This window comes from Protopterus annectens, chromosome 1.part0 (genome assembly GCF_019279795.1).
Source record: "Protopterus annectens isolate FY-2018-M chromosome 1.part0, PAN1.0, whole genome shotgun sequence".
In the NCBI taxonomy this organism is placed as follows: Eukaryota; Metazoa; Chordata; order Ceratodontiformes; family Protopteridae; genus Protopterus; species Protopterus annectens.
The window spans coordinates 520,063,320-520,077,718 of NC_056725.1; the positions used below are offsets into that span (position 1 = coordinate 520,063,320).

Below are 14,399 nucleotides of genomic sequence, written 5' to 3' on the forward strand. Positions count from 1 at the left end.
CTTGCAGACCCAGAAACTATATCCCAGGGTCCCAAGGCAGTAGCAGCGACCACAGCTAAAAACCCTATTCCTTCTGAAAGGGAAGCAAGGTCATTAGACAGATGGGGTAAAAGGTCTACACTTCAGCTACTCTCTCAGCTAGAGCTTTAAACTGTCAGTTTCACATGATACAATACCAAGAGTTTATGCTTGATCAGTTAACTAAAAAACTAACCACTGATGAATCTCTTGATAAGAAATATGTATTAGAGATGGTAAATAACATACAACAGGTTAGCAACCATTCCTTAAAATGTGGCTATGATGCACTGGAGGCTTCATTTAGATCAGCCATGACAGGCACAGTGATAAGGCATGCATGGCTAAAGGAACAAGCTTTACCGGATCATGTTAAAGCTAAGTTGCTAGATGCTCCTATGGACAAGACAAGTTTGTTTGGTACACCTGCCCAGCAGGTTATGAAGAAAATGGAAGAAAAGGCAAAATCTGTTCAAACTGTTAAAGATTTCTTGCAGGTTCAACCCCCAAGGTTTAGCAGGAACTGGCCTGCCAAAAATTGGTCCTTTCCTGACTCCACAAAATTTCAAAGGGGCAGGAATAGACGTTCCAGAGGCAGAAACCAATCCAGAGGAGGTGCCTACAGAGGCGACAGTGGCAAGGTAACAACAGAGGCACAGACACAGCCACTGCCACTACATCAGCACAACCACAGTGACTTAATCCTAAATCCGCCTACCAGGGAACAAATAGCAGCTCCTCTAGGCGGAAAGTTAACCTTATTTTCAAAGAACTGGCACTACATAACAAAAGACAAGTGGATTTTACAAACCATAGATCAAGGTTACCGGTTTCACTTCCACACTTTACCAGTCAAAGAGGAATGCCAAATCTACCTCCAAATCAAAAACAGAGGCTCTACGCCAGATAATGGAGTTAGCAAACATGAGAGCTGTGGAAAGAGTGCCAACAGCAGAACAAGGAAAGGGGTTCTATTCCAGACTATTCCTAGTTCCAAGAAAGGAAAAAGTTGGAGACCAATTCTCGACCTGTCCGCCTTAAATACATACATCATTGTCCCAAAATTCAAAATGCTGACCCTACAGCAACTTCTTCCCATGCTGGGCAAGGAGTCTTGGCTGGTAACTCTAGATCTCAAGGAGGCATACCTGCACGTCCCCATTCGACCAATCTGCAGAAGATACCTCAGATTTCTTGCAGGATCAGAGCACTATCAATTCTCAGCATTGCCCTTTGGCTTATCTACTGCCCAGAGTATTCACAAAATGCCTGGCATCAGTAATCGCCCATTGCAGACTACAGGAATTCAATTTTACCCATACCTGGACGACTGCCTGCTACAAGGGGACAACAAAAGCAAGCTGACAACAGATTTACAAAGGGTCATTTACTTGCTACAAGGACTGGGATACACAGTCAATTTACAAAAGTCAAGGCTGATACCATCCCAAACAAGGACATTCTTGGGCTGAATTGGACACAGTACAACAAATGGCATTCCTGACTACAGAAAAACAAAAAGAACTTCCTCTTTACTTCTTGGCACTAACAAAACTGAACAAGTTAACAGCAAGAAAAGTTCTGCAGGCCCTGGGCTTCATGGCATCATGCATAATCTTGGTCCCATTTGCCAGACTACATATGAGGAAACTACAGTGGTACCTAAAGAATTTATGGTCCCAACACAGACACAGTCTAGAAACAGAAATCCCACTAATTCCATGCTTAAAACAGGAGTTCCTATGGTGGGCTCAGGCATGCCAGTCAAACCCAGGCCTACCCTTTCGCAGATGTCAACCAAGCCAGACCATCACAACAGACGCTTCAGACCTAGGATGGGGGGCCCACATGCTGGACAAATGCGTGCAAGGATTGTGGACACAGGATCAACTTCACCTGCACATCAATCTAAAAGAAATGCTGGCAGTAAAACTGGCAATCCAAAAGTTCAAACCATTCCTCAAAGAGGGCCAGTTGATGATAAGGACAGACAACACCACAGTCATGCGGTACATCAACAAACAGGGAGGCACTCATTCATACCCCCTATGCAGAATGACCTTGGACCTGTGGACCCTGGCACTCAGCTACAACATTCAGTTACAGGCAATATTTGTACCGGGGAAAGACAATACTCTAGCAGACATATTAAGCAGAACCACTTCGGATGCCCACGAATGGAAGCTGCACCCGGACATCTTCAAGACCATCTCAAAGAAATGGGGAATGCCACAGATAGACCTATTCGCATCACCTCTCAATCACCAGCTCAAAAAAATTCTGCACAAGGACATTCCACCCACTAGCATGGAAAGTGGACTCACTCTCCTTCAACTGGAAAGGCCTAACAGCATATGCATTCCCACCTCTTCCTTTGATACACAAGGTACTACTAAAAATCAAGGAAGAACGTCCAAGGATAATCCTGATAGCTCCAAACTGGCCAAGACAACACTGGTACCCACTACTGAAGAGCATGTCTCGGAACAATATGTGGCCAATACCCTTGATGCCTTTGATGTTAACTCAGAACAACTACAGCATCATACATCCAAACCTAAAAACGCTGCAACTGACTGCATGGAACATCACATAGCAGCAGCTAATCCAGAACTTTCCCAAAGAGTTAAAGACATTATTCTTGAAGCACGCAGACCTTCAACAAGAAGGAACTATGCTGGAAAATGGAAAAGGTTTGTCATTTGGAGTACGGAAAGAGGAAAAGATGTGTCAAACATAGATATGCCTAACATTCTGGAGTATCTGGCGAACTTCTTCATTCAGGCCTGTCCTACTCCTCCATCAAGATACATGCATCAGCTATTTCAGCAGAATACAGCTTTGACCCACCTGTTTTTTCCCACCCTTTGCTCAGGCAGTTCCTCAGAGGAATCAAGAATGTAAAACCTCCAAGGAAACCACCATTACCAGCTTGGAATTTAAACTTTGTGCTAGAAAAGTTGACACTATCACCCTTTGAACCAGCAGCAACAGCAGACCTACAACACCTGTCATGGAAAACTGCTTTCCTACTGGCAATTACTTCAGCAAGGAGGGTTTCAGAACTACAGGCCTTAATGGCAGTGCAACCCTTCCTAATCTTCCACCAAGATAGTGTCCATGAGGACTAATCCTACATTTATGCCCAAGGTGGTATCCAGAGTATCTTTAAACCAGGCAATCCACCTACCTACCTTCTTTCCCAACCCACAAAACAGAGGGAAAGAATACTGCATACCTTGGATGTACATAGACAGCTACGCTACTACTTGGACAGAACAAAAATAGCAGAAAGACTGACCAACTTTTTGTAGCCTATGCAACAGGAAGGGAAGGAAAAGCTATTTCCAAACAGACAATCTCCAAATGGATAGGAAATTGCATACGATACTGTTACTCCTTCCATGGAAAACCAATTCCACAGAACATAAGACCTCATTCTACAAGGGCAACAGCCACTACCACAGCCTTCTTACGAGGAGTGGCAACCAAAGACATTATTGAGGCGGCTACTTGGACCTCCGTGCATACATTTGCCAAGCATTATAATTTGCCTCTATATTCCAGATCCCGAGCAGGGTTTGCCACTGCTGTACTGCAAGGGATCCTAAACACACCATAATCTACTTTTATCCTCCTCCCTAGTTGGCTATGGTATTCTACCCACTTGTTATGACTGCAGATGCATCCATGAAGGACCTAGTACAGTTTTGTACCTACCATAAATGTAGATGTCCGAACTGGATAGCATCTGCAGTCAGGATTACCCTCCCTCCTTCCCTCTGTGGTACTCCTAGGGTGTTTACCCTCCTAATAGCTAGCTGTTGGGGAGTCTTTATGGTGTATTTGTTTGTATATATGTACATATATGCTTATTGTTGTGTTTACCTCTATCTATTTGGAAACATTGGCATCTATCCAAATTTTAGCCTGCAAGAGGGCTACTGGCATCTGGGGCAAGAAACACTGAGGAAAATGGCGTCGGCTGATGCTTTTATACCCGAAGACCAACAGAGATGACGTCGGGTGGAGTGCGACATCAGCCGAAGCCGGACCCGGACTTTGGAATCCGGCCGACTGCAGGGCTGCCTGACGACAGGACAACCCACTTGTTATGACTGCAGATGCTGTCCAGTTCGGACATCTACATTTATGGTAGGTACAAAACTGTACTTTCTTTTTGGTACTAATGCTGAGAATATATTACGAAAAATGGAAGAGAAAGCCAAATCTATGCAAACTGTCAAAGCTTTCTTACAGGTCCAGCCACCACGATTTAGCAGGAATTGGCCATCAAAAAACTGGTCCTTTCCAGCCACTGACAAGCCCCAAAGAGGCAGATACAGACGCGGAAGGGGCAGAGGGCAATCACAAGGGTCATATAGAGGCAGACAATGGCAATCTCCAGCACCAACAGGTGGTGAAGACAGTGCACAGCAATACAGAAAGCAAACTCAATGACTCCCTCATTTACATGCCAAGCAAATCTCAACTGGCAGCACCTTTGGGAGGGAAACTAGCATTATTTGCAAGCAATTGGCATATTGTCACAACAGACAAATGGATTCTGGACATTATAAACAGAGGCTACAAATTTCAATTTCACACTCTTCCAAAAAGGAGAGGCATGCCAAACCTACCACAAAATCAAAGGGTAGAGGCACAAATGCAAATTTCAAAGCTCCTAAACATGAGGGCTATACAAAAGGTACCTACGCACCAACAAGGTCAAGGTTTTTATTCAAGACTTTTACTGGTACCAAGAAAAGGAACCGACTGGAGACCCATTCTGGACTTATCCATACTAAACACATTTCTACTTGTACCAAAATTCAAGATGCTCACACTACAGCAACTTCTTCCCATGCTGGGCAAGGAGTTTTGGCTGGTAACATTGGACCTCAAGGAGGCATACCTGCATGTCCCAATCAGACAAAGCTGCAGAAGATACCCCAGATTTCTTGCAGGTTCAATCCACTATCAATTCTCTGCATTGCCCTTTGGCTTATCTACTGCGCCCAGAGTATTCACCAAGTGCCTGGCATCAGTGATTGCATATTGCAGACTTCAAGGGATACAAATTTACCCTTATCTGGACGACTGCCTGATCCAAGCGGACAGCAAACATATACTTCTGGAACATCTGGCATATGTGACACGGTTACTGCTTTCTCTGGGATACACCATCAACAGGGAGAAATCAAAGCTAACACCTTCTCATAAAATAACCTTCCTGGGTGCCAGCTTGGACACAAACACCCAGATGGAATACCTTACGCCAGAAAAACAAGGGCAATTATCTCAGTACTTCAAAATACTAGCAAAAAGTACCAGGCTTACTGCAAGGAAAATCCTGCAGGCTCTGGGATTCATGGCATCTTGCATTCTTCTAATCCTGTGTGCAAAGCTGCATATGAGGAAACTTCAATGGTACCTAAAAAATCTATGGTCTCAACACAGTCACAGCTTGGAAGCAATTATACCAATAATTCCCTGTCTACAAAAGGAATTCTTATGGTGGGCCCAAGCATGTCAAGTAAACACAGGCCTCCAATTCTGCAAGCCTCAAGCAAACCAAGTCATAACCACAGACGCCTCAGATTACGCCTGGGGGGCGCACATGAAGGACAGGTGCATTCAGGGCAGATGGGCCCAAAAGGAAAAGCACCTTCACATCAATCAAAAAGAAATGCTGGCAGTAATACATGCAATTACAGCTTTCAAGGACTCTCTACATCCAGGGCAATTGCTCATAAGAACAGACAACACCACAGTAATGTGGTACATAAACAAACAAGGAGGAACTCACTCATACCCCTTGTGCAGACTAGCCATGACTCTTTGGAACTTGGCTCTGGAAAGACAAATAGAACTTCAAGCACAGTACTTGCCAGGGATGGAAAACACTCTGGCAGACTCTCTGAGCAGAAATATGACAGATCCACACGAATGGAAGCTTCATCCACAGGTGTTTACGGAGATAGTCCAAGCTAGGGGAGGGCAGATATAGATCTTTTTGCCTCCCACCGAAACCATCAATTGAAAAGGTTTTGTTCAAGGACCTACCATCCAAAGGCCTGGAAAGTGGACGCCCTTTCATTCAGTTGGACAACATGGACAGTTTATGCATTCCCACCTCTACCTCTTCTGCCCAAGGTACTTTTGAAAGCAAGAACAGACAATCCGAGGATGATACTGATTGCTCCAGATTGGCCAAGGCAACACTGGTATCCACTCCTGAGGAGTCTAACACATACTCCTCCCTGGTCCCTGCTTCTAATACCACTTCTACTGACGCAGAACAACTACAAAACCCTTCACAGCCAGCTGAAAACACTCAACCTCGCTGCATGGAAAATTCCTTAACACCACATCAAACTATACTCTCCAAGGAGGTGCAGGATGTCATTTTGGAGGCCAGAAGACCATCTACTAGAAAAGCTTACTCCGCAAAATGGAAGCGGTTTTGCTGTTGGAATGAGAAAAGAGGGCAGGACCCTAGAAAATTGAACTTGCCTCAGGTGTTACAGTACCCAGCTGAACTACTGCGCAGTGGACTTTCATTTTCTTCAATCAAAATACACGCCTCAGCCATTTCTGCAAAATTCAACACGGACCCTCCTTTATTTTCACACCCACTCTTACGTCAGTTCCTCAGAGGGGCTAAGAATATAAAACCTCCAAGGAAACAACCAGTTCCAGCCTGGGACCTTAATTACATACTAGAAAAATTAACATTGCCTCCCTTTGAACCTGCTGCTTCAACAGATCTACAATTTTTGTCCTGGAAAACAGCTTTCCTTCTGGCCATCACTTCAGCTCGTAGGGTTTCTGAACTGCAGGCCCTCATGGCGGTGCAGCCATTCCTCATCTTCCATCAGGACAGGGTCTCCTTCACCAACCCATCCTTTATGCCTAAAGTGGTATCTAGGGTAGCCTTAAACCAAGCCATACACCTTCCTACCTTTTATCCTAACCCTCAAAACAAAGGGGAAAGGCTGCTTCACTCTTTAGACATCCATAGGCAGCTACGTTACTATTTGGACAGAACAAAGTCCTTCAGGAAATCAGACCAACTTTTTGTGTCCTATGCAGTAGGGGCTCCAGGGAAACCAGTTACCAAACAGACCATTTCCAAGTGGATTGGCCACTGCATACGTTTTGTTACTCCCACCATGGGAAACCTGTCCCTACTGGTATCAGATCTCACTCCACCAGGGCCACAGCCACCTCTACAGCCTTCCTCAGAGGTGTGCCTACTAAGGATATCTTGGAGGCAGCCACTTGGAGTTCTGTACATACCTTCACAAAACACTACCATCTGCCCTTATATTCCAGAACAAGAGCAGGCTTTGCCACTGCTGTTTTGCAGGGCATTCTGGCTCAACCCAGTTCCTCTTAGTACCTACCACCCTATGCATAGCTTTGGGACTCTACCCATCTGTGATTACTGCAGCTGTATGCACGATGAACATAGTACAGTTTTGTACCTACCATAAATGTAGATGTTCTAGTGCTAATACAGCTGCAGTACAGGTTTCCCTCCCTCCTTCCCCTCTTGGTAAGGCCATGGGGCCTAAAAACCTCTTCATACCTCCTGACTGGGTTATCCTGCTATGTTTTATTTGCTTACATTTGTGGATTAGCTTTATTTATGTATTGCCTTCCTTTTGGGGGCACCTGACATCTGGGGCAAGAAAGACTGAAGAACATGGCGTCGGCTGTGTCTTACATACTCTGGCCTTCCTGACGTCAGAAGAGTAAGCGACAACAACAGACGCTGGACCAAGACTTTGGAATTCGGCCGACCGAGGGACCGCCTGACGGCTGAAAACCCATCTGTGATTACTGCAGCTGTATTAGCACTCGAACATCTACATTTATGGTAGGTACAAAACTGTACTTTCATGATAATGTCCCAGATGTCCCCAAAGTTGAACATTCCTTGAAGACGGTCCCCGTTGCTAGATCCAATTCTGACTTTGTTATATGGTCAGGTATTATTTCCAGACCTAGTGTAAAATATACAGCAACTTGGACATAATTGTTTTATGTGTATCTGATGTATGATTGCATGTCATATAACTAGTTCTGTATAATTGCATGTCAAAAGATCATTTGTGTAAATTGCATGTCATTGAATACTGTCATTTCATATAACGACTATTTCTCAAAGCGGGAGGATGTAGATCAGAGCGTACGTACCTTTAAGAAGCATTTCCAGATGTAGCACGTGCATAGTCATATTGAGCACATGCAGGCAGCAGTGTCAGTTTGAGAGAACAGCCAGAGTGTTAACAAGTATGAGTGTGGTAGTCAGTATGTTTATAAGTTTGTTACAAAGTCTCATTTCTGATGTGTTTGTGTGTAATAAAGCTGCTTGAACAACCCGCGAATATTCATCTTGTTGTATCCTGACCCAGAAGAGTGATGCACTGTTTGATCTACTATTCATATTTTGTATGTACTGCAGCCTTTGTTAATGTCCTTCTCAAAGTGCTTCAGAAAGAATTTAAGGTGGTATGGGTAACTGTTTCTTTTCCTGCATGATTTCATGCAGTTGGCCATGTGTTGGACATAGCCTTGCATCCATATGTCCACTGAAATAAACCAGCTGCTTTTCATACAAGTCCAGAGGATTGCCTTCTGCCAGTGACTTATCCCATTTATGTTGTAAATGCACTGCACCAGTGACCCTTCTGTGTGGACATCTGAAATTCAAAAGCAATGTCTTTCAGCTTTTCCGGGTTAGGGGTTGCCACAGCGGATCACCGGTCCGCAGATTGATTGGCAGTGGATTTTTACGGTGCTGAGCTGCCAGCCTGACGCCCAACCTTCTCAGAAGGCACACTCGCCTACCTGCATGTCTTTAAGCCTCACTCAGCCGCAGGGAGGACATGCAGACTCCGCACAGAAGGAACTCCAGCCAAGAATCTACCCGAAGAACCTCTTGCTGTGATGAGACAATGCTAACCACTGCACCACCATGGCCTACATGTGTGGACATCTGTAAGTATGGTGAGTATATGCACACACATAGCTGGAGTTTCACACCTTGTTTGAGGAAGAGAGGTGTTTACCAGGGCTGTGTATTAAGTGCAAGACCTGTAACTGCAAGTCCTGTGGTTATGAAAAAAATAAAATGAGTGCCTTAAAAAGTAGCTAATTCAGAAACTCATTGGAATGCCATTAAAGCATTAATAACCTGTACTCTCCATCTGTGGGCTGCACCTCTTATACTTTTCAAGAGCACTGTAACTTGGAGTAAGAAGAACACACAGAGGCACCAGAATATTTGAGTATTTTCCAGAGGTTTCCACTTGTGTATTACTGTACAGTGGCTTGTAAATTTAGTCCATGTAGTTTCAAGAAGAACTCTTGCAGCTGATAAGCCAGCCCACTGTAAGTAGGTTGCTAGTTGCATTGTTTCTATCAGGTAGTAAACATCCATTGGGAAAATGCTGCTGTCAAATTCTGTTCCACAACTAGCTTAATTGTTATGATTGTTACTTCTAGAATATTGCCATTGCAAACATCTTTGCTGCGGTCATCTGGTCATCATTACATACCTTCTCCAAGTATTATTACTTGGACTGTGTTTTGTCCTGAATTCCCACCTTTTGATCAGTCTCTGGCTTTAGCTTTCTTCTAGGTTTAATTTTCACTGTGCATGATTATTTCCTACTGCTGCGCCCTGCTAAATGGCAGTTAAGTTAGTTGCAATAGATATTCACTCACCAGTTTTGCAGTGAAGCTGATTACCCTTCCAGCACATCATGTGTTTCAACAGACCCTTCCTTTCAGCAGCAGTGGATAGGTGTTTCCTGCATGTCGGGCAAGGTGTGTAGGTATGTATGTATCTGTGTGTGTGTTATTTTTTTGTTTCCAGTTTTGCCTGTTAGCGAGGGCAAGACCCTGGCAGGTTGGCAAACACATTTCCTGGTGATCTCATGCCATACATTCCATTGTGCCGAGTGGCAAAACAGAAATATTACAGAATACTGTAAAGTAGAAGAGGAAATTATAACAGCTCCTTATAGAAGGGCTGAAAGAAACTGATGCATTCAGTTCACATATGTTATTTTTGTGTTAAAACTAAAATGTTAATCTGAACTGGTTAAAAATCTTTTTTGTACCAAATATTAAAGGTGGTGTAAGATGAGTCACATATCTGATGTAGTGCAAGTAGAAAGCCCAGTTCTATACTTGATGCAATTTCAGTTAAGAAAATAAAATCCTTTGAGAACTGTCAAGTTCTTCAGTTGTCTATAATTTGGTGCTGTAAGGAAAACTTTATTAACTGTCCGAAATAATGTTACGGTGGTAGTTGGCTGGAGTGATGCAGTGGCACAGTGAGTAGTAGTGTTGCTTCATAGCAAGAAGTTCTCCTGCTTGATTCTCAGCTGTGGTATCTTCTTTGTGGAATCCGCATGTGTTTCCTGTAATCCAGTGGTTCTTCACATCCCAGTTTCCAGCTGCATACCAGTGATTTTCAGTAAATGGATTGACAGTTCTGCATTTCAGTAGTTGACTGTGTGTGTGTGTGTGTGTGTGTGTGTGTGTGTGGGGGGGGGTTGGAAGTAAGGCCTAGCAATCTGTTTCTGTTCTCTACATGCTTAATAAATTCTTTGTATGCAAGTGGTTTTCATGAGAGGTGTGTAGAAATCATTTGTGACTAATTTGCATTGAATGGGTAGAAGTAAGAATCTATTCCAGTTATCCTTGGGCTGAGGCATATGAAAAACTGTGAAGCTGTTTAGCTATACTGATGAGATGCAGACTTTTGCATCATGTTTTGTCACTTAACTGAAACTTGTGGATGGCATATTTAAACAGAAAAATATTTTCTTTTTTGCAGTTTTCAATTAACTTGTTCAGAACATTGCCACCATCTTCCAATCCAACAGGAGCCGAATTTGATCCAGAGGAGGATGAGCCTACTCTTGAAGCTGCTTGGCCACACTTACAGGTAGGAGTACAACACTATGATATGTTAGCCTGGATAATTGTTTAAATGATGTACATGTTGGCCTTTTTTGTGTCAGAGCATTGTCTATTCTTCTGAGATTTAAAAAGTAAAAAAAAAAATGTGTGTGTGTGTATATATATATATATATATATATATATATATATATATATATATATATAAATATATATATATAAATATATATATGTGTGTGTGTGCATATGTGTGTATATATATATATATATATATATATATATATATATATATAATATAGACACACACACACACACACACATTTATATATATATATATATATATATATATATATGTATATATATATATATATATATATATATATATATATATATATATATATATATATATATATACACACAGGCTTCAGAATGTCATATAGCATTCTGCGTTTTTGGCCTCTGCACTGTGGTTAATTATCTGTACTTGATCATACTTAAGTTGTTTAATATAGAATCTGTTCCTTGTGTTGTAAATGGTCATTAAACCTTGTTTGTTTGGCTTATTCATATCTCATGTTGGTCCTTTGAAATTTTCAGCACTAGTCACTGTGTAATTTTCATGCATTTTTTAAGCTACAGACATTTTTACAAAAATGATGCAAGCTCATCCCCTGTAGAGTTTTTGTCAGTAATAGCTGGCTTTTTGTTTTTCCAGATTTCTGATTTTGTCACTGCTGAAGAGTACAGATTTTGCAGTCAGTCTGTACCTCTTAGGGAAAGCGTTAGTCTTCTGACCCTTATGATGCATAGTTAAGTTTTTGACTGCAACCATGAAATGCTGTCTTGTAATGTGCACTTCAGCATGACTTTTGTAGGTGTTTGCTTGCATGTGCTTGAATGAGAACTTACCAAACTTCACAGCAACTTTGCAGGCAGACATTGCACCAAAGATGCCAGAGAAAGTGCCTAAAAGAGAGAAGGTGATATTTATTGCTGTCCTTATGACATTAAAATTACAGTGGTTTAGAGGAATATTTTTCTCATATCAAGTGCAATGCTGTTTTATTGCTCGATAAGGTTTGGCTTTTCCAGTCCTGGGATTCCAACTGCAAAATGAGGCCTCACATAGAGTTTTTCAGTGACAGTGGGATCTTCTGGAGCTGGGTGTCCAAGGCACCTGTTTCTACAGTCTTTGAGGCCAGATTTGTCACTGTCCCCTGTTAAAGTTACTAGGTTTACTTTGTCGTTCTCGAATGTTCTTTTTGATGGTGTGAGAATCCCAGGAGTTAATATCAGTACATCAATGGCAATAGTACTATAACCTGTAAATGTGAAAAAACAGTGTGATTCTTACATTAACATTGATGGTTATTTTTATTTAAAAAGGGCGCATCCCTCTTCGCACCCCATAACTATAAATATGCTAACTCCAAGGTCACTACCCAAAGGAGTAAAAGAATACTTGCTTACCACCAAAGGTTATCAGCACAGAAGATGGTATTGAGGCAGGCTTTTGTGTTGCTGTACATGTGAGTTTTTTGCCTTGATGTTAAGGCATGTAATTTGTACGCCTTTGTAGGTTCATAGGTTTGTACTAGGGAGTAGATCATTTGTAGACTATCCTCAAGATCTCTTTTTGTCAGCACTCTACAGAGCAATGAAGGATTAGATGTGCTAGATCAGCGCGATTTGCAGTTTCCCAGCTATTCTTTGAGACTGCTTTTGAAAAAGATCAGGGAGCTGCTTTGTGCTAAATTGAAAGGAAGTCAGTTCCGTAAAAGAAAGCCTGATTGAGATATAGCTATCTCTTCAGCAAATTCTGTTTATGCTGTGGTGCAAGTTTAGTTTCTTTGAGCAGGTGTTTAAGGTGTTGTATGTTTTCTGGATGTGTAGGATGTTACATAGGATTGGATTCTTCAAGGCTTTGTAGATGAGGCAAAGATCCCCCCTGCAAAATTCTTTAAGAAACACAGAAGAGAGAAAGTGTGTTTAAGTGGTCTATGTAGAACATAGAAGAATCAGATGGGTTAGATTTCCTTGTTCACGGAAGGGCCATATGGAGACCTCAATTCATACAGCTTTTCCCAAGATGACTGTGTTTTGTGAGAAAACCTTAGGCACACAACTCCCTTCAAGGGCTGCCCTGTTACCTGTATGCCATCACTTTACAAGTCATTAGTTGGAGATTAAGACCAAGGAATCTTGCGTAATTTTCTTTTGGAACCTGTCTTGAAGAATGCCATCCTTGAAACCTGAAAGCACCCATATCTCCTTCGAAATTTCTTGCCCTCTCTTAGCCACCAAAAGAGAGGAATATTATTGTGACTAAGCTTACTAAAACAAATCCGTCTCACCTGATTAGTTTACTAAAGATCCCTGGTACCACAGCAACTTTCCTTGTTGTTTTGTAAGCGGTCTTTTGCTTTGGGCAGTGTGAACAAGAGGGTTTTCTCTTCTGCAGCTTTAGCAGTGGCCAATAATATATTCCAGCTTTCTAGTTTTCTGTTAGCATTCAGTCAAATGTACCACTTCTCCTATCACTCTTTTCCTCAAAATACATTCAACCTTTCATGCCTGCTCCAGTTGTCTGTACTGACTGTACTATCTTTCCACTTCTTCCAGAGCCCCCTCAATCCTGTCTTCATTCCCATCCCAGTACTTTTTTATTGTTCTTTATAAATGGAACATGAAAGAATATATGTACGCGTGTGTGTGTGTGTGTGTGTGTGTGTGTGTGTGTGTGTGTGTGTGTGTGTGTGTGTGTGTAATGTGTGTGAGCACGCACGTATGTGTGTGTATATACGTATATAATTTTTTTACTTTTTTTTGCATATATATATATATATATATATGTATATATACATATGTATATGTGTGTGTATATATATATATATATATATATATATATATTTATATATATATATATATATATATATATATATATATTTATACACACGATATGTGTGGGTGCGCAAATGCACTTTCTAACCCACCCCCCCTTTCCCTTTTCTCATTTACCTCTCAAATCAGTGTGGTCTGCCATTTTCTGCTCATTCCATTCTTCCCTTCAAACCATTTTTGTTACCAGGTTTCCCAAGTGTTAGGGAAAAGCCCTACGCCCTTTTGTCCATGTTCAACACAACTTTCTGTACTGTACCTTTGTCCTTATACTGACTGGTGTTAGATACCACTTCTGCACTAGGTGCTTTAGCCACCTGTGTATTTTCCTTGAGTCTACAGTCTTTTCAGAGTTATTCATTGCCTTTCCCCACATCTTCTCCTCAAATGGCACTAACATGTTTACAAATCTTAACTGCCTGCTTTGTTATTAATTGCCATTGACCTATGCCTCAGTTCCTTCCCTTTCAGCCTCTAGATTTATTCTTCCACAAGTTTCTTACACACTACTTCTAGTTCCGTTTTTTAACTGAAGTTCTGAC

General features: G+C 41.9%; 1 protein-coding gene across 1 annotated transcript in view; it reads left to right on the forward strand.

The window, feature by feature from the left end:
- The window catches only part of LOC122789622 (serine/threonine-protein phosphatase 2A 56 kDa regulatory subunit delta isoform-like), a 1,584,804-nt gene that overhangs the window by 605,237 nt on the left and 965,168 nt on the right, over positions 1–14,399 (forward strand). The window contains exon 9 of the mRNA XM_044057373.1: positions 10,877–10,987. Within this exon, the coding sequence (XP_043913308.1) occupies positions 10,877–10,987 (111 nt within the window). The remainder of the gene's footprint in view (positions 1–10,876; positions 10,988–14,399) is intronic.